General features: G+C 38.6%; 1 protein-coding gene across 4 annotated transcripts in view; it reads right to left on the bottom strand.

Moving 5' to 3' along the window:
- PDE11A (phosphodiesterase 11A) overlaps positions 1-25,293 on the bottom strand; it is a 147,909-nt gene that overhangs the window by 51,378 nt on the left and 71,238 nt on the right. For all 4 annotated transcript variants that reach the window (XM_062629378.1, XM_062629375.1, XM_062629376.1 and 1 more), the window contains exons 6-10: positions 22,889-23,024; positions 20,399-20,474; positions 18,893-18,960; positions 18,428-18,520; positions 14,874-14,924 (exon numbers count right to left, since the gene is read on the bottom strand). In XM_062629378.1, the coding sequence (XP_062485362.1) occupies positions 14,874-14,924; positions 18,428-18,520; positions 18,893-18,960; positions 20,399-20,474; positions 22,889-23,024 (424 nt within the window). The remainder of the gene's footprint in view (positions 1-14,873; positions 14,925-18,427; positions 18,521-18,892; positions 18,961-20,398; positions 20,475-22,888; positions 23,025-25,293) is intronic.

Below are 25,293 nucleotides of genomic sequence, written 5' to 3'. Positions count from 1 at the left end.
GTTATAATTTTTCTTTAAAAAATAGTTGCTTTCGTTTACTGTTATTTTGAAGTGAAAGGCTGCAACACAGCCATAAATACTTTTCTTGTCATTCATAAGCTTCTTAATAGCTTATAATACACATTAACTGGTCTCTATGAAAATACTCTTATGATGTTTGACTTACAACTGTGCCTTCTCCTGGATACCTTGCATCTGCTAAATCAATGTTTTGAATAGAACATCTTATCTTATGCTTAGACAGTGATGCAGACAGGCTGCAGCATCAGCTGAGGAAGTATGAATCTCAGTGGTCTCTCTGGTAACTCCATTTTAGGGACACTGAGGATTGTCCATGCCTGGCACAAAGCTGTGGGGTGCACAAATACCTCAGTCACCACAAATACCTCAGTCTGTCAATGTGCAGACAAGTGAGAAATGAACCAAGCAAGGAGGTGGATATGGGACACTGTTGGAACTGCATTACTGTGCCACACAGCACCTGGCTCACCAGTGTCTTCCCTGGGTCGCTACCATGCGACCTTTCCTTGCCATCACCCACAGCAACAGGCCTCCTTCAGAGAAAGTGCTGCTAACACAAGAAGATACCTGGAGTCAATTTAACAGTAGAGTTTAGGAAGGCCATAAATAGAAACATCTTTTTGTTGTTTTGGGGTGGGGGTCTTTTTGTGCGCGCCTATAGGCCTGTGGTATGCCTGGAACAAAAAACACACTGTTGCATGGCAGCACAGAAAGCAAGTTCAGTTGAGTTACATTTAAGCGCACCAAACAGGATGCTGCATGAGCAGTGGGATCACAAAGGTGCTGGGAAACACTGAGCTCTGATGTTCTCAGCTTTTCTGAGTGTTCAGAGCTGGGTGTAGCTTGTTGCAAAGCACAAGCACACTTCACAGAAACGAACTCATAAAATATTCAGTTTCCTGGTTTTGCCTGGACTACAAGCTGCACATTTTTTATATCGTTGCAGCAAGAAAGAGAATTGATAAAGCCATTTCTTATACATTTGAAGTGTTTACACTTTAAATTTGGAAGACTGAAAACGCAGAACTGGAGAACTACTCACAGGATTTATCTGTTAGAAATTACATCTACTCTGCCTGGGATTTTGCCTAGACTAAGAGAGACTTTTGAGACTGAAACAATAGATGAATCCCTCCCCCGGTCAGACAACAAATCAGTGTAATAAATAACCTGTAGAACATTGTAATCACAAATAATTTTTTATATATGCTAGATACAGTTTTGGTTGGATGCCACAGCCCATAGACCCCATATGTGAACTGATCTAGAATACAAGTATGCATCCATGTAGCTATCCCATAGCCTAAGTTAATAGTGCACAGGAACATGGTCTGTCACACACTCCTGTGTGGGAACAGGTCTCTCAGCACAGCCCCATTCTTACCAGCTGATGAAAGAATGCAAAAAAGCCCCAAAACTAATGAGATTTGAGACTGTGGGTGTAACATGGCTGAACTCATGAAGATATTTCTCCCAAGGCTCTTGGGTGACTCACGCAAACAGGACACATGCCTGTACTGCTAATGTATTCTACTACATGCACACACACAAACGTTACGATGGTGTGAAATTGCACTATTTCAGGATTTTACAGTTTAGCAGAAATGCTGCTAGGCAATCAGCCTTAAAGTGGAGCAAGGATGGCACCCAGTGGCCAAACGGATTCATCTCAGAAAAATATTTCTCATCTATTTCCCATTCTTTAATTTTGGGAGTTTTAATTCTAAAAAGGTTCTAACTCTAATATTAAACTCCTTGGCAATGTCAAAAGCTTTTAAAGGACACTGCCTTCTTCCTGTGGGGGACATTTATGGTTCCTCTTGTAAATTATTTTGTAAAAAAGACCCCACAAACCCACCTATAGAAACCCTGCTATTAATAATTTTCAATCAATACCAGTAAACATTTATGACAACCGTTTACAGCCAGAACACTGTATAGAGGCAGAAATAACCAAAGTATTTTTTTTCTTTTGTAGGGTATAAGGTAGGAAAAATCATATTTTCTTTCCCTGGTTTAAAAAAAAAATCACTACAAATAAGAAGGAACTTATTTAATTTTAAAATTAAAATTGATATTAATGCCAATTATAGATAATTCGATAGAAAAATTCTATCCAAATATTGTTTTTTTTAAAAAATAACAACAAAAACCCAAAACCTTGATATTTTTTAAGCAGAAAACTCCCAGTTACAGCTGTCAGCCTGTCAGCTACAAAAGGAATCCAAGCTCAGACAAAGAATAATATAAAATGTGAACTAATATGCCATTCTTTTTTATTTATTTGAAGAATTCTTTCTTCCATGAGTTAAAACAAACAATACCAAGGTCTTACTGGGCCATGCAGGTCTCAGAAGAGCGAGCTGTCACATATAGGGCTAGTCCCAGGGAATTCCATCACCTGTATGGGGAATAATCTGCTCCTCACTAATGGCAAAAGAGCCATGATAAACCCACAGTGAAGAACTAGAGGACCATCATTAACTGAAGTAGCCCAATATTTTAAGTCATTCTGGTCAAATTTAAGCATACAAGTCTTTGCTAGATAGACTTTTCTTCCTCTTTGGAAACCTTTCCAAACATAAATTCCCATGTCTGTCACTGACTGAAACACACTACTTTATCATTTGACAAGTGTTGATTCTTTTTTTTATATCATTCATCAGATACTCCTCAGGCTTGCATGACATTTTAAATGTATTCTATGCCTTATCACTTTTTGCATGGTCGTTGGCTAAATAGTGTAGCAATGTTGAACTGTATTTACTCCTCAGTGCTTTCCAGCTGACAAGAGATTCTTGTGGAGTACAGTGACTGATCAGATTGAAGGACAGACAACAGGTCTGTTGGATAATAAATCATCTTACCTTCACTTGTGAGCAGTACTCTGTCCCCAACAATTTCTATTTCCAATTTCTTTTTCTAAGCATTCTCCCAAACTAATTGTGGTTTTGGACATAAGAACAGATGGACAAAATAGAAGACTTCCCATGTAAATAACAAAATCCACTATTTGAGAGGAGCCAAGAAGCAGCACGCTTTTTTTAAGTATGGGTAAATTAATAACTATAATTTTGTTCTTAATCCTCTGCTGAAAATTTCTGTTGCTGAAGTACCACTGTATTAGTGTGCATAATTACTAAGAAACTGAAAAACAGCCACTATTAAAAGCAATAACTCAGTAACATTTTAAGCTACTTAGACTGTTGTTTTGGTACCGAAGAAAAAATTAGCATATTTGAAAAATTCTTAAAAATTAAATCTATTTCAGCTTTACAGAAGAAGGTTTTTTTAAAAAAGTAATACAAACACCAGTTTTGACCGTGCATAGAATTTTAATTTTCTGTTATTTTCAGTGCTTGAAGTTTATTACTTGTTAAGGTATTTAACAAAGAGATTTAAGCTCTGGTCTAGCGATGAAGTAGCTGATCTTAGTAATTTATTATTTAACATTTCTAGTTACTGCGTGTCTTTACTCTGCAGTCAGAATATCAATGTTGATTTTTACTTTTTTTTAAATCCTAACCCTTAAACTCCCTTCTTTATAGCTTAGAGTGTGAATGTACTCAGAAATTCTTCTGTTATAGCATAAACAAAAAATATTTTGCTTTTCCATATAAAAAAAATCCACAGGAAATTAGTTATTGACATACACATTATGCTCTTGCTCTGACGTAACCCACAGACCAGAATCTATTCCTTGCTAAATGAAGACTACTCCTTTAAAATATTAATTTATTGACCTGTGCTAAACTCATGAGTAAACAGAAAAAAAATGTCTGGCCATAGATATATGGTTAAACTGTGGGCTTCATCCAGCTTCCAGGCCATACCTTTCTTTTGCCTTAACTCTCTCAAATCACATATAGATCCTCAAGAGAAAGACTTTTTTGAAAAAAAGATTTACTTATCTCCTACACTACAAAATAAACTAGTTTCATGCAGCCTTATCATACAAATGCAACACAGTTGCATCATACAAATCTTTTGGAGTCGGAAAGCAGAAATATTGGAAGCTTTCATAGAGATGTTTTGATGTTTCTATCCCCTCTTTGTAGATGGGAAACCAAATCACAAAGAAGCACCCTGCCCAGATGATATAACAAGACAAGGGCAAGGAACTTGCGTAGGTAGACTACAGTGGGCACATGAGGTGGATGTACTCCTCATGATTGCTATAGCCTTCCTTTACCCCACTGTAGCCAAAAAAGAGAGCTAGCCTCTTCAGAGAGCATTTCAGTGCCTGAGCCTCACCAGATTAAATTGCTCCTTGTAAACTCTCCTTCCACCACATCCTGGAAGATTCATATTTCATCTTCCTGGAGGGAAGGGAACATTTTACTCTCAGAGCTCCACATTTTCACCTGGAAATAATAAATGTGGTCATTTTAGAAATACAGAAGGAATTCTTTCAGCAGCCTTTTGCAGCAATTTAATGTCGTCTTGATCAACTATGAAGCCAGTAATTTCAAATGCTGAAATTTAAACAAAAATGAATGTTTAAATTTTTTGAAAGCAAATTCAGAATTCCCATTAGCTTTTTCTATTAAATATCCCAAGAGGGTAGACACTATAATATGACACTAATCTAGTATGACAGCTACAGAAGTAATTCATGAACAGGTGCTTCTCATGCCTCTGACACGCTGAAGTCATCCCACTTTATTTATGACAAAATGCCTCATGGAAGAAATTAAAGCAAAAAACCCTCACTTCTTCCATGAACTTTCATATTGCTCTTTTATATGCCTTATTCTCAATAAAACCTATCACACTGGAACAGGTTTCATGACAGTAATAATATCTCTATGAGGAGGGCTATTGTATTAGAAGTGCACCTGAGAATCACATCACAGGTCCCAGCACTGAGACAAGGAGCTGAAAAATAGCTTAGCAGGACAATACAGAAATGCTTCCAGGGGCAGCTGGTTGAGAAAGGAAAAGAAACAGCTCATAATAAAGCAAACAATTCAGCAAACTCAGGAGTTTTCTTCAAACCCTGCTATCTGCAATTTCTGAGATTTATGACAGCAATGATAAGTCACATTTTTCTTCATTTTAAACAGAAAAGGCATGGTTACTTTTCGGGATGATAAAAGTGATGTAAAGAATGTAGTTTCCTATTTTTTTTCCCAAGCAGTGCTGTTGGAAGGCACTAATTAATAAGGTAAGAATAGTTCTATTGCGCCAGACCAAAGGTCCTTCCAAGCCTTGTACCTTAGTTTTGAGAGCGACCAAGAGCAAGGAAGACTATTTGAATTGAGAAAACATACCTCCTTGGTGCACTCCTCTTTGGTACAGCAAGCTGCACTTCAGAGATTTCCTAAGGCAGAGATGACTGTCTTCATAGAACAGTCCTCATTTGCTTTTTCCTTGGTGTTAATTCACCATTTTAAACTCATTAAGATCTAAGATGGTAGGCCATATAGATTAACTACATGTTTACTGAAGATAAATTTTTAGTCAAATTTAAATATGTACTCTGCTAATTTCATTTGATGCCTCTAAACCTAAACACTGTATGAAAAAGACCATGAACAATCTTTCCCTACTCCTCTTCTTCATGCCGTTCCTTCTTCACTGAAATTAGAATAATATTTTAGTTTTATATATCTTTGAACTACAGAGCACTAGCCTGATGTCAACAGATGACAGCCTTGCACTTCAGAAACTAGCATAAACCCCACAGTATTTTATTTCTAATCATTATTTATTATTTTTAATAATTTCCAATGTGTATGCAGTGTGTTCCTGACTTCTTGTTTCCATGACAACTGAAGACATAGGCACATGTAAGTGTATGAAATAATGAAACACAATAAAGACCTCAGTTTCATGAATTATGAAACACCGCTTTAGGTCTTATGTGGACAGTGCACGTGGAAAAGCAGAGAAAATAAACTGTTTTGCATCTTGTGAACATGTGCATTCTCTAAAGGGAACACAGCTCAATATTAACACTTAAGCCCTGTTTACTCTCAAGGTTTCTCCTAATTTTCCCACTGTTGCTACTTTCAGTGGAACTTGAGCAGCTGGAATAGCACTGTGGAAAAGCTCAGTGCCAGCACAGACCCTCCTGTGACAGCCAAAGAGGTGTCCAGAAGTCTGTGACTCATCATGGAGGACAATCTGAAAAATCCTTAAGCACATGAATAACTTCATGCAGTTACATAGAACTGTAGATCTCTAAAGACCTGTACATGTTTCACCATATGCATGTCTGGGACCATGGCTTGCAATACTGACTGCAGTGTGATTAGGTGCCTTCGGTCCTTGGTAAACCCATGTTACCAGAGAGATCAAAACAGCAGTATCATCAATGCATAAGAACGTCATCTTCTAGCTACATTTATTTAAATGGAAATATTCCATAAGTGGTCCAAATCAGCTTGCCTTTCTGAAATTTAATTACTGAGGAAGACTATAATGTAATTACTATAAACCACTACAAATTATTTGATTACCCGAATATGAAAGTTACAAAGATAGTTCTAATTGAAAGAGGGCATCACAATTAAGAATGGCATAGCCTAGGAATGCTCTCCCATTCAATCCTTACAGAGACTGGCAATAAAATTAATATATAAAATTCAATTTTTCATTGCGTTGCCCACCCTTATGCATTTAAAAGTGGGTATAAAATTGCAACAGCAGAAACATGAATAACAAATTCATTTTATATCATACATGTAACTCACTCCAAGTATCAAATTCACTTAGATCCACCATCTTTCAAGGATTCAACTGTTTACACTGCCGTATACAGCAGCAGTCCTAAAAGTTGTTTCCTTTTTTTGATTCAACTCTTTCCATCATTATTTATTATAAAAGCCTGAGTTTTTAAGAGACACACAAAAGCCTCCCTATATCAGGGTAGCTCTTAACTAGCCATACCTCAGGCTATGGAATTGAGAAATAGAGGAATTGTTATTCACACTGTATTTTTAATCAAAGATTCTGTGAAGTAGGTGACACGTTATTATCTGTTGTGCGGCTCTCTCGTGTGCTGTTTGACCTAAAAAAGGGAATCTCTCACAGGGCTATAAATAATGCATCATAGTCATTAAATATTGATCTGGCTTATACCATTCACAGCTGCACAATTACGTTAGCTTTTTAAAATAGCTTCTTGTGTATTACCCATAATAGGACAGTGTTTACATATTCTCATTGGAAATGATATTAGTTAAATTTAAAGGTGATTTGTTTGTGGGACAGCTTGCTAAGTCACAGGACTTGCTCATTACTGCCGCAAAAGTCTGTAACTCTCGCTATAAATATCCTGTCCTGGACACAATTCTGCATTCTTTACTCATGTATCTTGGCTTTCTATACTTGTCTAAAAGACGACTATTTTTAGGCTTGCAGAGCTTGCATTTCTATGAGAAGGAACACGGCACTACAGGACAATGCTATAGGATAGTATCAATCTTGGATTAATCAGGCTCGACTAGCTTTACATTTTTCTATTTCAGTAATCAAATGCTTATAGCTAAACACTTGTGCTAGTACACAATGGAGATAATGGAGTTGTCTTTTAAGTCTAAAATACAAGAGAGAGCTGCATTGCCACAGTTTTTAAAATCATATTTATTTCTAACTTAAAAAATCCTCCACAAGTGAATATTGATACATGTATGGTTCGTTGTTGCATTACTTCAGCTTATCTTGCCAAAACTGAGTTTGAATTTAGTGTAGTTACATAGATGCAAGTGGGAAGGAAGCATTGTGATAAATCAGGCTTCAGGGAGACATTCTCAGGTAAGAAAGAAATATTTGCACTCAAGATGGATTTTTTTGTTTTTGTTTTACTTGCAAATGCACGTGGAAAGTAAAGTTTAATTTTTCTCTGTATATCTACAGCAACGGTATCAGAAATTCATCTATCACAGTAATGTAGCACATATCAGAAAACCTAAAAAATATAATGCAGCTTATATGAATTTAGCAGTATACCAGATATAAATTTTTTTAAGCCATCATAATCTAAATTTTAAAAAATAAAAGTTGAAAAATATTTAGCAGCAAATAAATGTAAAATCATCCAGCAACAGAGTCTAAGTGCAATATTTACTAGAGATCATATGGTTTTGTTTCAGTTGTTTTAATCCTATAAATCATCCACAAAACCCACATCTTTCCTAGAACCTGAAAGTACAGCTCATATCCCAAATGCAGAAATAGTGGTAGCCACCCCACAACTAATTCTGATTAATAATTAACTCCAACTCAATTGCCTGTTATTAAAACTCTACCAATTAAGCTTCTATGCTTTTCCACATTTTAAAACCTACCCATTTTCAGGAAAAAGGACTCATTTTACACTGTGTGAAAACTCAAGTTTTCATTTAACCTACATTTTTAAACTGGCATGAAGAGAGGACTGGATCTTAAATTTATACTTTTCCAGAGATGTTGCTCTATCAGAAAATACAATACTAAAGACTGACTGCCATGACTAAATAGATGGAAGGTGGCAGAGGGATCATTACTATGCAATTTTACAAAATGCCAAAGCTGAAGAGAGCACCATCCTGATGAAATCAATTAAAAACTTCATATTACCCTCCTGGGGCCAGATCATCAGCTACAGAGACAAACCTCTGAATCCAGATCTCTGCAGATCCCCTTGTGTCTAACCCAAGGGCTAAGCCCCCTCTCTGACCACTAAAACAAACTTACTGGGTTAAGGGCATGAATTTTCCATTCCCACTTCCCCTGAGCACAGGCAGTGAACCAAATGGGTGGCTCCAGCCAGATCAGCAGAGCAGCACCTGTGTCGGAGTCTCATGTTGTTTCCACTGGCATTGGCTTCCTGATAAATGTGTGCCGGCTACCCTGTGTTAATGAATCCCAAAAGCTTTAATGCAAATAATGAAAAGGACTGGCGACATGAACTTTAACAGTAATTCACATAATTGGATTCTCTTCTGTGAAAAAAACTCCAATCATTCACTAATAGAGTAATTTCTAATCATACAAGTAGTTTTAAATTTGGCTTTCAGTTTCATTAGTGGAAGCTATACCCTAGTACCACCAGAAGTGGGATCCCTTATAAAAATGTGCAAAACCACTGTTCAACTTGAATTTATGTTGCTGCTTTGGTTTTAGACAGTTGTAGAAATCAGAGAGGGAATAGGCCAATTGCATGACATGGTTCATTATCATACACTCATGTTTCACTGCTCCATACTGTGAACTTCCCTTTTTTTGAGCTCCACAACCACTGGTGCTCTGCACTTTCTCCTGTCCCAGCATCTGGAGAAAGGTATTAATTTCTTAAGGGTTTCTTCTTAAGGTGAGGGTTTTTATTTCAGATATTCTTAAGCAGAATTAATAGGAACATAAATATTATTGATTTTCAGAACTTTCCTCACAGTGGTTATGGTTAATTCTTAAAAAGATACCAGGTATATTTGTGAGTTTGTGTTTTTGTGAACTCACTCAATAACAGTAGGAAATTACTGACAAAATTTCAAGTTAAAAAATCAACTTTAAATAGTCATGCCATGCTTTCTGCAGTGCAGTAATTCAATTTGCTGGTAAGAGCCAGAGGAAAAGTAAACTTCAGGTACACTTGCAATTTTTTACTTTGCATCAGGATACTCTTTATATCTTAGGCAAATAAAAATGAATGGATAAGAAATATATTAATATTCTAAAGACATAATATGACAAAGAAGGAAATAACTTGGAAAAAAAAAAAAAAAGGAAGAATATGTGATTATTCCCATGCTGCTGGGGTCCAGTAATGGTATATTTGGGGTAGTATGTTGAAAAGTTATCAACTCAAATGTATTGTCACTCCAAAGTCATTAACTACCATTAGGTCCTGTGTCAGTCAAGAGACAGTAGTGAGCTACTGGCATTACTCTCATTTAGATGTCTCTGTCATGTGAGTCTGTTACTATTCTAACTGAACCAGAACAACAGGTAAATTGTAACAGACATTTCCTCTGACATCTGCCAATAAATCACCAAAAGGAGAGGGGATAGGTTTAGCCACAAACACCCCCAGAGGGAGGAATTGTTTATTAGCCAGTCAAGTCTAGAAGATGACCCTAATATAACAAAGGGGTTATACGAATATATATACGAAATATAACAATATAACAAACAGAGAAAAGAGCTGTGATTTCAGGGTAGGATGCCCCAGGAGACCTCGGCAGGGAGACTGGCTGCCAGAGGGGTGAGACAGAAGCAATTTTATCACACAGATGGATGGCCCTCTCTGGGGATGAGTTCTCTGTTGAAGGCCCCCAAGACACACTGGTCCTCCCTCTGGTTTTGTTGGGGTTTATTTTGTTTACAACCAGTTGTGCAAAGCACTAACACAGACTACCTGGCACTCATTTTGTCAGGAACTGAAAGAGAGTCAACTGGATAATAAGGGGAAATTTTTCTTTAAAAAGTCTCTCAGCTTAGTTTAAGCACAGATTGGTTTTATTCCTCATTTTCTCATTTATCTTCTGTATAAAATTGTATCTATCAGGGATACTAATGAATAAATGCTTTTCATTTCCCTTTACCTTGTCATTAACCATTAAAGGGATAGTTACAGGCCTTCAGAATAACAAGAAGACATTCTCTACTTGGAGACCAACAAATCTATTAATGGAAACATCTGGGAAAACAAGTAGAATAGCTCCTCATCACACTAGTACCTAGGTCCAAAGAGTAACATGGCAGACTCTTATTTCAACTCCACAGACCATGATGGAGAATTATCTTTCAATGATTGAAAGCAACCAAGAAGTATGGCCCTCTGGTATGTAGAAAAATATTGGTTGAATCCTGACAATCATGGAAGCTGTATTACAGGTGCTTATTCTAAGGTAAACTAAAAAAAAAGCCCAAACAATCAAACCAGCAAACCAAACCAAGCAACAATAACACACCACCAAACCCACCCAGAAAATAACAAACCCAAACCAAACAAAACCCCAACCTTAAAAAAAATTATATATGGCACTTTATCCTTTTCTTTCCCCCCTCTCTCACACAGTGTTCAGTGGTGTTTGCGCAACATAAAATATAACTTATTAAGCACACAAAAGTATTTTCTGATGGCTACAGTGTTGGAATAATCTTCAAGGATGTATGATTGCAGCAGTAATTCAGGTACCTACTCTTCATCTTACAAAAGGGTGAGTAACTGCACCAACGACTACAATGGAGGGAGACAATATATTACACCCTTAGAACTCTGCATTGCTACCTGGTGATAGGCACAGCCAGTGTTTGGGCAATAATCTACCAACTAATAACTAACTAGTAACAGCTGCCCTTCCTTGGCTCACATAACTCATCAGTATCAGCTCTGCTAAGTCACCCAAGGCTTTCCCATTGGACCACAACCATCGGCATGGTGTGGAGATCAGGTTGCACCCAGCCAGCCAAGTGTCAAAATAAACAAACAGCTATTTTTTAGTCGGATAGGTGACAAGGAGCCACAGCAGGGAATGCCAGCAGTGTGGGGTCACAACAGCCCTGATCTCCTTCCCAGCCTCTGAGGTACTTTGCATAAAGAAACCAACCCTGATACCCACCACAAAAGCTTCTAAAACAGTTGTGAGGAGCTCTCAATGCTTACTCCTCATAGCCAAGTAAAGCAACACCAAGTTTTCCTCAAGCAAAAAAGGACAAGCAAAGGCTGTGCTGGAATGCTGGCAGAGGTGAAAGGGCAAGGTCACTGCTCCTCCTACTCTCTGCCCCTTGGGAAGGCAGGATTCAGTGTGAACACATCATTATTGGTCCCCAGCAATGCTATATTATGCACACATCACTTTACAGTTCTGCCTGTGCTTACAGAAGTCAGAAGAGGATTTCTCACCATCACATTCAGCCTTCTAAGCCTATGCACAATCTTAATAGTGAATTCTCTGCTTTTTAAGTAAACACAGGACAGCTTCCACACTATAAGCATGTTCCTCTCATTTTCTCTAGTCTTTTCCTCACCGCCCACCATGACTTCCCTGTAGCGGGTCCTGCTGAGGAGGGCACCAAACCCACACTGATGTGCAGTTCCAGCAGCTGGTGCTGGAGCAATGGTATTTTGCTGCTGTGCACCTATTACTGCAGCTCTTTATCGTTTGAAAGACTTTTTCCACCTGTCGTGGTTTAAACCCAGTCAGGCAAACTCGTTCACTCACTCCCCCCCTTTCTTGCCCTCCCCCTGCTCCCGGAGGGACGGAGAGGAGAATCGAAAAGAATGCAACTCCCACGGGTTGAGATAAGAACAGTTTAGTAACTAAGGTATAACACAGATCACTACTGCTACCACCAATGATAATAATGATAAAGGAAATAACAAGGGAAGAGAATACATCATCTCACCACCAGCCAACCGATAACTCGCCCCTCCAGCCCGACCAAGCCCCGACCCATCCCTCCTCCAACCCCGCAGTCCCCCAGCCCTTCCGGGTAACTCCCAGTTACATCCTGGGCATGACGTGCTGTGGTATGGAATACTTCTTTGGTCAGTTTGGGTCAGGTGTCCTGTCTCTACTTCCTCCTGGCTTCCCCTCCTCCCTGGCAGAGCATGAGGCTCACAAAGTCCTTGGCCAAACCTAAACATCACTATCAGCTCTGTTCCCAAGCTGAAAGTCAAAACACTGCACTGCACCAGCTACCAAGAAGGGAAAAAATGACTGCTACTGCTGAACCCAGGACATTATCCACCCCTTATTCCATACCATTCACGTCATGCTCAGATCCCACATTTTCAGTACACCCATCACTCCACTCTTATCTAAGTGCATGGACTATAAAGCTATATCCCTATAAAGCTGCTGAGTCCATCTGGTCCATAATGTCAGGCTCCATCTCTTGTAACAGTCTTCCAGAGCAGGAGAGACTGTGTGCAGTGTTCACACTCGTGAATAACCTGGGCAATAGTGTCCATTGCTAAATCCACCCCTCGATCATGAGTCCATCTCTATGTGGCATCTCTGCTCTGATGGCCTGAAGTGCCATGGGCCCACCAGGCTTAAAATAATTCACTGTCCCCTTAAGCAGTTTCTGCAGCTTGTTGCTGGGGACTCCATACAGCTGCCTTCCATCTCCAATGCTTCCAAAGCACTGGAGGGGCCCAGGGGACTAGATACTTGCCCATACTGTCCCACACACCCTGCCACTCATGACTGTCCAGCCTTGGAGAAAACCTTTTGGTCCCCCTATATCCTCGTCTAACCCCAGACAAGACCCAAACCTGACTCTGCTTAACTTTTGAGATCAGACAAAATGGTTGTGGGTAGAACACAGTCTGTGTGTGTGCCAACATGCTGATCCCCATCACAATCAGCAGGCAGGTCCCAAGGATGCCCAAAGGCCATTCGAAACCTTCAGAACTCTCAGAGGATGCTGCTGTACTTGTCACTGGGGCTGGTGCAGCTGCTGTGCTTGCCGGCTCTCCCACCGCCAGCTTCTCTTTTCCCGAGTCCAGCTCTTCCTCCTCTGCCTTGCTGGGAAGTGCTGCGTGGTCTCCTGCATCCTCCTGGGGCTCGGCGGGCGGCTTCCGGGAAACGCTCTCGGCGGTCGCGGGGCTGGGCTCGGCCGCGGGGCTCGGCTCCTCCGCGGGGCTCGGCTCCTCCGCCGCCTTCTCCCGCTGCTCGGCAGCCGCCTCCTTCCTCTCCTCGACCGCCCCGACCTCCTCCACCGGCAGCCGTCCCCTCGCGGCCTCCGGCCCCGCTCCCGCCGCCGCTTGGTCCCCGGGGCCGCTCTCCCGGGCCGGTTCGGCTGCCGCCGGCTCCCGGGGCCGCTCCCCCTCGGCTCCCCGCAGCCTCACGAAGATGGAGAGCAGGGTGAGGGCCAGGACGGTGAAGAGCAGCCGGACGGCCAGGTACAAGTCCACGGCCACGTCCGTCCCACCCTGCTGCTGGAGCCCACCCGTATTACAAGCCATTGCCATAAAGCACAGTGAGACAAGAACCTTAGCCCAGGCCCCATACTTGATAAACACTATCACAGCAAATACCGGCTCTACGTAAGTTACAACATTCTGAAGCTGTGAGATCAAGCGAAAGAACTCTGAGAGCCAATAAATCAGCATTGTGACGAGTGACTATTAATCCAGTCAAATCTGTCGTTATCTCAACCCTTCGTGCCCCACGTTGGGCGCCAAAAAGAACTGTCGTGGTTTAAACCCAGTCAGGCAAACTCGTTCACTCACTCCCCCCCTTTCTTGCCCTCCCCCTGCTCCCGGAGGGACGGAGAGGAGAATCGAAAAGAATGCAACTCCCACGGGTTGAGATAAGAACAGTTTAGTAACTAAGGTATAACACAGATCACTACTGCTACCACCAATGATAATAATGATAAAGGAAATAACAAGGGAAGAGAATACATCATCTCACCACCAGCCAACCGATAACTCGCCCCCCCAGCCCCGACCAAGCTCTGACCGATACCTCCTCCAACCCCGCAGTCCCCCAGCCCCTCCGGCTAACTCCCAGTTACATCCTGGGCATGACGTGCTGTGGTATGGAATACTTCTTTGGTCAGTTTGGGTCAGGTGTCCTGTCTCTACTTCCTCCTGGCTTCCCCTCCTCCCTGGCAGAGCATGAGGCTCACAAAGTCCTTGGCCAAACCTAAACATCACTATCAGCTCTGTTCCCAAGCTGAAAGTCAAAACACTGCACTGCACCAGCTACCAAGAAGGGAAAAAATGACTGCTACTGCTGAACCCAGGACACCACCTTCCCTGCCTAACAGCCTAATGTATAATACATCCTTTATAAATTAAAGTTAGTTATGATTTTCCGCTTTTGACAAAAACTTTTCTGTCAGATAATCTACATCCATTTTACTTTACCGTTATATTTTCAGAAATAACTAAAAACTTAAATCCTTACCTTAAATTTGTCAACTTCTGCCCTTGAACATGTTGCATGATAAGATAACACCTGCCCCAGAGCAAAAGATAAAAACAAATTTTTATAAGCTTGATAAGTAGAAATAATAGGGCTCCATACTATAGTCTAATCAAGGATATTTAAAACAAATTTAATTAATATTTGGGCATGGTAATTCAGTTCTGAATGTCAGCATATAATAACTAATTGCAGATTATCAGGTATACATTTGGCATTTATGTTGCAGGGAATTTTATAGGGAATCATGGACAGTAAACAATTTAATATTATAAGCATTCCTACATTGTTCTCCTGTTCCACAATAAAAAGAATTTGATGTAAAAATAATAGTAGATTTACAGACTTTAAATAATGCCTTTTTCAATACTGTAAAGCCTTATGCCTTTGCTAGTGACGCATCACTGCATGTAAATTAGCACCTCTATGTTATGCCTGACATGCTTGTCAGTACCATTTTGGAGATGAAAGCATCAAATAAAATGCACAAAGTACTGTACATCTCCTCTTATTACCTGCATGCATGCATACATTTACATGGAATAAATAATATCCCTATGTGGCAATAATAACATTGAACAACATCCCAAAAGGTGCAAGAGCCATCCTGTGAACTGGACCCACCAAGGTCTGACTGTGTGTGGGGGATGAGGCTCTTGTCCTTGAGGGAGCTCACAGAGCCAGAACACTCCTAGCAAGGACAGGTCCTTCTCACCATACAAACATCCTATCTACTTAGTGCTAAAGCTTTGATATATATTTCTTATTTTGAAATTGTTTTCATCTGTGAATGTCTCTGTTACTCGTATAAATACCTAAGCCTATTTCAAACGCCCTTGGCTTGCAATACCTTGTGGGAATAAGTTCCAAGATATATTTACTCATATCAATTTTAGAGGTGTCATCTTTTACAGTAACAGGAAATCATTCCGGCACTATGAAAGAATAAATAACAATAACAAACACCAATTCATGTTTTGTCCCTTGGTTTACTTTCTGTAACTCCACATCATGTCCTTCCTCTAACAGTATCTATTTTTCTGTCCAACCATATTGCAGCTTCTCTCATAAATCTATAAGATTAGTTAAATTATGTTTTCTACTATGACAGATAACATTTTATACTAAAATTCTTGTGAAGATTCTCCTTTACCTGCATTCATTGTATCCCTCTAGATCTCTAGTCTTCCTTAATATTGACTATTGTAATCTTTTAAACATTCATTAATTTTGTCTCCTTAATATATAAAATACTATTCAGCCTAGCTTTGAGCCATCCTACTTCATGCCTACATGGCATCCTACTTTCAACCTTCCCTGATCATTTATTTCCATTTTGATCTTCTCTTTATTAGTCAACCTTCTGAGAATTCTCTGTGAAAAAGAGTACCTGTATATCTGGATAAGAATCTTATTACAGTATATATCAAGTTGATTTATTTTACATCCAATATGAATGTCATTTCAAATGCCACTCATTGCCATCCTACCTAAATACACAACTACTATTATTCTATTACTGAAAAATGGTTTTGCAGTACTTCAGCATACACCATTCTTTTGTTCAGTACTTTGCTCTGTCTTCAATCACTTTACACAAACATTATCACAAGTTGTTGCTCATTTATAGAAAGAATTACTCTTCACTGAAGCACAGTGACTATATCGAACCTGTAATCTACATTCAAGATATACGAGTCTTTTCTTGACCAAAGAAACAAGCTGTATTTTAAAACAAGAAAATTGTATTTCATTGATTTTAGTAGTAAATGACAAATTTCTGTGTTAACATTGATCACTATGTATCTGAGTGCGATATCTGGCATTGCCTGTTTTTTTTGCCAGGAGGAATATTCATTCTAAGGTGTCATATTGCACAAATATCTGGTGCGTATGAGGGCTTTTAGTATTTCATTACTATGGTATGTAAAGAATAAGGAATCTTGCAGAAGTCCTAAAAAGGAAAGTTTTTAACATTTCTTCCTAAGTGAATACATATACATGGGTAATAAAAAAAAAGTCAAGGATGTTTTCTAACACAAACAGTCCTATTGACTTCAAAAAGCCTTAACATGCCTATATGCTTTACAGAGTAGATCTCCAATACATAGATAAATATCTCCAACTCTAAAGCAAAATAAAACTATACAATTATAGCATCTTCACAGCAATCCAGTTTGGTTTGCTTTTTGTTTTAATAGCGAGAAATTCATATCTCAATCAGGCCAATGCTGGCTTTGTGGTTCTCATTGTAATGGTGGGTGCTGTGTAAATTCAAAGGAGTTACAGTTAAAGGGTGCAGCTAGATCATTTTCTTCTCTTATCACATTTAAAATATAAAACAATACTGAAATCTTAGCAACATTACCCATTCATCAGAGGAATCATAGAATCATAGAACAGTTAGGGTTGGAAAGGACCTTAAGATCATCATGTTCCAACCCCCCTGCCATGGGCAGGGACACCTCACACTAAACCATATCACCCAAGGCCTCATCCAACCTGGTCTTGAATCTTTTAAGATTAATCAGTTTTGCATAATGCTTTTCTAAAAGATCTTAAATTTCATTCAAACCATTCTTAATTACTGTTTAAGCAGGACTAACGTAGATTTGTAAAGCTATCCTCAAAACTCCATGCTTTGTTCTCACCAAGATTATTTTTAATATGATTATGCTTAAAGCCTACAGAATATAGTAGATAAGAATAGTGTTTTATTGTTGAATCAGCTTATAGAAGATCAAATAATATTTCTTAAAAAATGTTCTGTATTTTAGTTTGTTCTATAGGAGCTGGCAGATTTCCATTTTTCATGAATGGTAGCAGGTGGCATAAACAGGAAAAGAAATTCATACCAAAGGCAACAGGTAAAAAAAAAAGAGAAAGCTTCTCATCCATTTAGCTATTCTAGAAGTATTTTCCAGAAAGACGTGATGTGTTGGAAAATGCCAGGACTTTGCATTATGTATTAGCCCTGGCCAACAGCACAGCTCTTGCTTAGCTTCCAGCCATCCTGTTTGGACTTTATTCTGGTCAGACATATATCCATATAAGGATTCAGTAGATGTTGCTTTTGATACTAAGAAACCCTATGACAATAGTCACTATTTTCAAATTTGTCCTTTCACAGAGTGTTTTACTTATACTTTACAGCATTAGAAAAACAACACTAAGCTATCTAAAATATCAAATTCAAAGGAATTTTCAGATACAGATGGACAAAAAAATACATGTAATGCTTGGATTCATTCCCACACTTACTCCTATAAGAAACTAGCTTCTCTATCATCACTGTCCCACCCTTGTAATGTAAAAATCAAATGAAATATCCATGTTCAAAATTACTCAAGCTGTGCATGAGTTCCACAGCTAAGCATACTCTGAGAACATTTCCCTTCAGCATTACCTTAATAACGCTCAGATGCAGAGAGATATATATATAAAATGATGCTAACTACAATAAATTCAGAAGCAGTAGGTTCCTTTGCATGTGATGCTTATGAGCAAGAAAAGGTTTCAATAAGATGTGCACATACGTCAAGAGCCACAGACTGTTTTGCCCAGGATTTCTTCACTTGGTCATACATAATTGTGTTGTTGATGCCCAGGCCACAAAAAATAACAAAAGCCTAAAATTAGAAAGAGAAAAAAAAAAGAAAGTCAATTATAACTCAATTATAATACAGACACAAAGATGAATGTTGGCTTAATAATGAAAAGGAATCATGTGGAAATACCAGGAATAATCATGGTTAGGTTATCTTGAAAATTCAGGTAAGTCACTGGCTTCAACAAGATGAGAAAGAACAGATGCAAGAAACTTGTTTTAATTAGGATGTAACCTTATTAAGTGAGGAGTTGTGAGAATTAATGTCAAACCACAAATGCAGACAACGTATTCTTCCCCCCCTCCCTAGAGTAGCCTGAAGTAGCATTACCTAGAAATACCAAATTCTGCTGAAAAGTAGTAGGTTATTGCAACAAAATTGAATGCCTCTTACTTCAAACAGTCGCTGGTCAGCATCATCAAAGGGTTTCCCATCAAGCCTGTTCAACACTTGAGCTACCCCTTTAGAAAGAATGCATATGAATTATAATCTTCAATCATTAATTCACAATGCAGGATATTTTATTCATTGGTAACATTTAAAATACATCTTTCAAACTGAAAAGCAACACTGCAAGTATTTATACTCAAAATCAATAAACAGACATAAACATGTCAAAGTCTGATTGTTTTGATACCAGGACTCAGTTTATTAAACTGTTATTCTTTACTGTCCAAGTATAATATTTCAAATTCAGAAGTTACAACACTTTTCACAAAATGTTGATGATCTCTTCGGGAAAGAACCTGAGCATGTTGCTAACAGCAATTATGTAAGCTGTCCTAGCAATTTCGAGTTTCTAATATAATTTGCTGAATCAATACTTTCATTCCTAAAATCTTAGTTGGTTTAGCATCACCTGTGTATTGAAGTCCTTTTTTAACACATACCTGGTCCATTAATTTACTGAACCAAAGAAAAGGAAATCCTTAAAACTCAGCATCCAAAGCTCTTGTCTCTAGCTGAACTAAAATTAAATTCCACATTTCTATTTCATTTAGTTATACTATGCCCTTAGAAAAATACTGCAAGATCTATCAGCAGTTAAGGGATCAGGTTTTTTCTACTTTTTTAAGGTAATACTTCACAGCAAACAATGAGTCATATTCTCAAAAGACTCAATTCCTACATCATCTTTGCTGAATAAGCTCAAAGATCCCAATCCTGCATGGCACTGAGTGCCTTCAGCAATGCACTACTGATATCAGCTCTTGCTGACAGCCACAATACACAGGGGTGTAAGTCTTGCCCTGACGGTTTGAATTGCTATTGCTCTGACTTGAATTCTACTGTGGAAAGTTAACTGAAGAATGTGGCACTGTTGTTTACAAATGGCGAACCTTCTTGTGCCAAAAGCAGGTAATAATGCAAGGAAAACTTCAGGTGTATCACAGCTGGGAAGCATCATACCAATAAAACTCTGTCATGTCCTGATCCAGCATACACCACTGCCACAGGCAGCTCTGAGCTGCCACACTCTCTGGTAGGACTTCCCTTGACTGCCATTTATTTTTAAAGAGGGCAATGTCCACTTTACCTGACTGTAGGAACAGTTGTCTGAGTTGTGTACAAAAAAACGGAGACCCCAGAGAAATACCAAAGCATATAAAAAAGTTTTTCACTAATATTAGAATTTCTGGTTTCATCTTATTAGTCTTCAAGTTTCAATACAATATATAACTGAGCAATGACACAGGGAGAAAGCTTAATAAGTCCATAGGGCATCCGAATCAAAACATCGCTTCCTGGATACTTAGCATGCATCCTAGGTACTGTAACTTCTTAACAATATTTGGGGGGGGGGTTGGAAAGAAGAAGAAGAAAAAGGAACATAAAAGTAAAGGACAGAATTAAATGTACATCTGCACAAAAAACGGTGTGCCGTGAGGAATGTCTTACCAATTATTTGGTGGCTGCTGTTCCATATAGGAACACACAGAACAGACCGTATATGAAACCCAGAAATCTGGTCAGCCTGAAACACAGAAACAAGAGCTCCCATTAGGGAAGGTATCATCTGCAGCCTTTTACATTCTAGTAGTAGAAAAGTCAAGGAGTAAGCTTACACTTACAAATATCCTTCCACTATGGATCAGCCTTCACCCAGGAAAAAATTCTGCTGAAACCTCATTCACATTTAGATTAACCAAGACACATAAGGATTATTCTAAAAGTTGCCAAAGAAAATACAAACATTGCCATCTTTGCCACAGAAATCTTACACTATTTGAATCTGATTTGGAATTAAAGACAAACTACAGTTGAGGCAATGTCCAGTCAATTTCTGGATTACTCACAGTGGTGAGTTGCGACAATCTCCATGGAATAACTGAGCTTTAGAAATACTCTTTCCAATCATCAAAATGAAATTGGATTTAGCTATAAGAAGCAGTTTACAAGAAATGCATTTTCAGAAGAAAAGCAAGAGTAAGTAGTGAATTATGCAGAAGTGCAAGCTATGCAAGGATGGGGTCAAACCAAAGATTTGATATTTTCTATGTAAGTTTAATTGATCCTGTAGTTCTGAAAAGTATTTTCTGCCTCATTTGTTGTTTTCTACCTAATATAGTATAAAACTTAGAAATTTATTCTAAGTGCCACAGATTTTTTTTCTACAGCTTTATTCTTTATAGTCATTGCTGCAAAATTTGAAGAATATAATGCATCTTTTTCAGAAGAGCTTAGAGAGTGGGAGGAGCCCATTCATAGGAAACCAAGATATGTTCTCATACTAAAACTGTCAGTGCTACAGGCAATCTATAATGGAAGAAAAGTACTAGACCAGCAATAATTCATATACTGGAGGCAGGATGGGATCACTGTGATCTCCCAGCTAGCAAAAGATGTAACTCGGGTTTTAACTACAGTGCTGCTTATTTGTACATACTCAGAACTCATTACTAAAATCAGCACAGAGTGCCACCTAAAATCCATGGGTATGAGAGAAAAATTGCCTCAAATTTATATCTTCAAATATGAACTCAATGAAAATACTTCAGCATTGATTTATTGATGAATGAGTTGAAAACTGAGCATCAACATTTGAAAATGACAATTAGTGTTCTGGGGAAAAAAAGAGACTTTTTTATAGAAGCAGAGAACAGAATAAGAAAACAGTATGTTAGTAACTACAGATGCGATCCTATTTAAGTCACAGGGGTTAATACGTTTCTCTTACTACACTTGGCTGTAGAAATAATTGCCGCAACTGACTCTGAGAATTAAATTTTCATAGGAACCCACCAACAGAAAAGAATTACTGCCCTTTGTATTGTTTTCCTTTTTCTCTTTATAAATTGGGCAGTGCCTCTAACTCAGAAAGGACTGTGAAGCAAATAAGAGATGGATGAATTAATTAGGATATGATATATTACAAATACAACCGCACATGTATCAGGAACAGATGTGTTTTACTTTAGCATATCTCTTTGGCAAGAAATAGACCCCAGGCATTAATTGTATTTTTTGAAATTCTAAGCAAATTAGTAGCAACACAGTTCTCTTGTACACTTTTACAGCAGGCCTCTGTTTTTCTTCTTTTGACAAATTCTGCTGGTTTGAGTGATAAACCCTTTAATGACACATGGAATGAAAGCGGACCCAAGCAAACTCTCAATATGAAACACATCCAAGCGCACTTATTGAGTAATATGATTTAGCAAACTTGCTGACCAAGGCTCTCCACTGATTAATGTGCTGCCCAATGGCTGGCCAAGTCCCCCATAGTAATACTATTTCACTGGATAGAATTCAGTGAAGATTTTGTCCTTCCATATGTCTCTGACATTCATTTAGGTGTTAAGTATACATATATCCTTTTAAACGTACCTACACCTTCCTAACTGAGGCTGGAATGAAAACCTTAGGATACAAACACAACTTTTATTAGGAGTGGTATGCATCTTGGAGAAATAACTAATCCAGAGTGCATATTTTATTTGTGCAAATTAAAAGGTTAGTTGGCCAAATTAAATCACAAACATTTGTCACTCTAGATACCGTTTCTGTTTACTCTCTGTATGTGTACAGTTCCAGTCACCCCAACAACTAACAATGATGGTGCTGCTTATGCTGAACACCAGCAGCTGAATATTCAGCAATAAAAATCAGTTTGCATGAATATCAAATCATTTGTTAGAGAAGGTATCATTTATAAATAGGGAAAGAAGTGAATCCTGGACAGATTAAGTAACTGCATAAAGTCATACACTAGTTCAGTGGCCTGTTTATAGCCATGTCAACATCAGCAGACCAGGAGGACATACTGGACAAATAATTCAAAATAAATATTCACACTTCACAGGCATTTGGCTATAACAGTAAAATGGTGTTATATTAGTTGCAATGCTAAAAATACGATGTATATTTGGATTTCTAAAAATCTCTTACTTCAGCATCAAAGCGAGGATCCTGATAGGCATCACTGATGTTCACAGGGAGACCTGTGGACGCTACGAGTTCAGCAATGCTATTATTTATTAGCCAGTCAGAATAAGACGATGATTTCTCCACGCTGTCCTTGAAACTATCAAAAGGCATGGCAAGGTAAGACAAGAATACAGTCAGTGTTGTTTGGAAGTCCAGCATGTCTTATAGGCATATTCATAGGAAGAACAGAACCATTCACAGTTATTAATGGTTAACAAACATTATCTGTGGAGCAATAACTTAGTATTTATTGAAATGGTACATCAAAAAATCTCTACACAATTCTTTATGGTTAAAATATCATTGGTCTCACAAATAAAGTAAATACAATCTTTAATAAAGAAATGCATTTACATGTGAATCAAAGAGTGGGATTATGTTCCAAGCTTCTGTGGGATACAGGCCTGCTCACAAAAAGCAACCAGTTCTAAATAATATTTTCTGTAGTGCTACCTGAAAGTATATAATCTTGGGAATATATTTTTTTCAAATTAGTCTAATAGTTTGTGGTACTTTTAATTCACACTTCCAATGGCTATCCTGTCAAGGGAAATGCTATTTTTTTAAATCATGGTCTGAAATGCCAGACCTGAATGGCTGAAGAAGGGATCATCAAATAAGTCTTAAAAATCAATAATGTAGGCGTGCTGCAGCAGGTGGATCCAAGTAGATACACAGTACATGACGTTTTTCTTTCTTTTTTTTCCCTGGCTGAGCTACTGACACATCTACCAAGGGGCTAGACAGATGTCAGTAAATGAGCATAAAACTCTAGAATTATGGGCTCAACTCACCACACTCCACTGCTGCTTCTGCAGGAAACCACACAGGCATTAAAGTCCTCACTTTAAGCCTCATCCAATCATCAGGGAAATTCTCACAGACTTATTGCAGACAGGTTTTTGACATTGTCTAGGTGTAGCTATTCATGCACGAATAAACGAATGCATGTTGTCTTAGTTTTAAGAAGAAATTTTCAATGTTGCTTAGAAAAAAAGTGAGTCTGAGCAGACATGAAGAAGACTAGAATAGTTTGAAGCTTCAAAGTAATGCCCATGAACGAAAGAAGGAATCATAGTACAATGCTTGAAAGGCTCAATCAAAGTGAAAGGATTGATTTTTACTGGCTGCATTGATTTTCTGGAGACTAATTCAACTAAATTGCTCATTTGAAAGAAAACTCAATATTCTTAAAAAGACTATAAATAAATATACTAATAATGATTTACACAAATAAATCTAAGTGTTAGCAACTTTCATTTGCGCTAAACATTTTGAGTGACTGCAATACATCTTATATGTATACTTTGACAAGAATCTTTACATAAATATACTGTTTTCTGAGCTAAGTAAAAAATTCAGTTTTATAATCTAAAATTTCTCAGGAGACCAATACTTGAGAAATAAAAAAAAATCTTGACAGATAAGGATCTAATTTCAAATGCGCAACTCCCAGTTCATACTTTAAAAATCTGGGGGATATTATTATTATATAAGACACTTTAAATTGGAACTGCATTATGGGTGCCAAGCACTTTATGCAGCAAATAAATTCAAGTAAAAGAAAGAAGACATCATTCAGGAAGAAGTTTTGAAAGTGTGTTCTACTACGTTGTCTCCATTCCTAACAAGGGCTTTACAACTACACTCTGGAAGAGAGGCACTCAGCTTTCACTAGGAAGAAAAATCAATGATTAATTTTGATGCAAATCACAGCCAGCTGGTGCTCTCTCCATCCTTAGTAGCGCAGAACACACCAAAGCAACAATTTTCTCCAAACTGTGGAAAGCCGCGAATCCTGCTGGACTGATGCAGGCAGCTTCATGCCACCATCTCCCACACCCTAGCAGGAGCAACACATACCATGCAGGAGAGCGAACTCTGCTGCTCAAGAGCACTGAGCAGTGCTGCAGGGTCCTTTATACAGCTGCTTGCCTTGCTGTCTCCCCAGGTATCCCTGGCACAGATGGCAGAAAGTACAGTAGGGAAGTGGTACAGCCAAAGTCATGGGTACCTTCAATCCTCTCTAAGCAGTGACATGAACCTTTCCACCTCCTAGGACTAGAAGATCACAAAGGTGCCTTACAAAGCATAAAAATACTGCAGGAAATGGGGCAATACTGAGCATACATAATCCCAGAGTCTGGTGGTGAAACAGTAGTAGCAGAGATTTCAACACTTTCTCTGTCCTAAGCCAACTGACAGAGATATTTTCTCCCACACAACCCACATTCTGGCTCATGACCATAACCAGTGCTACCGAGGTTAGACAGCTGTAATCTCAGCTACATCAACTGCCAAAATGACTTCTGTGCAGGAAAGACATAGCCCACAGCACCCTCCCTTGAGCTCATACTCATCTAGAA

The sequence above is a fragment of the Pezoporus occidentalis genome, unplaced genomic scaffold, assembly GCF_034315485.1.
Source record: "Pezoporus occidentalis ecotype Australia unplaced genomic scaffold, CSIRO_AGI_Poc_V1 ctg332, whole genome shotgun sequence".
Taxonomy (NCBI): domain Eukaryota; kingdom Metazoa; phylum Chordata; class Aves; order Psittaciformes; family Psittacidae; genus Pezoporus; species Pezoporus occidentalis.
This window is presented reverse-complemented; position numbering and strand designations above follow the sequence as displayed.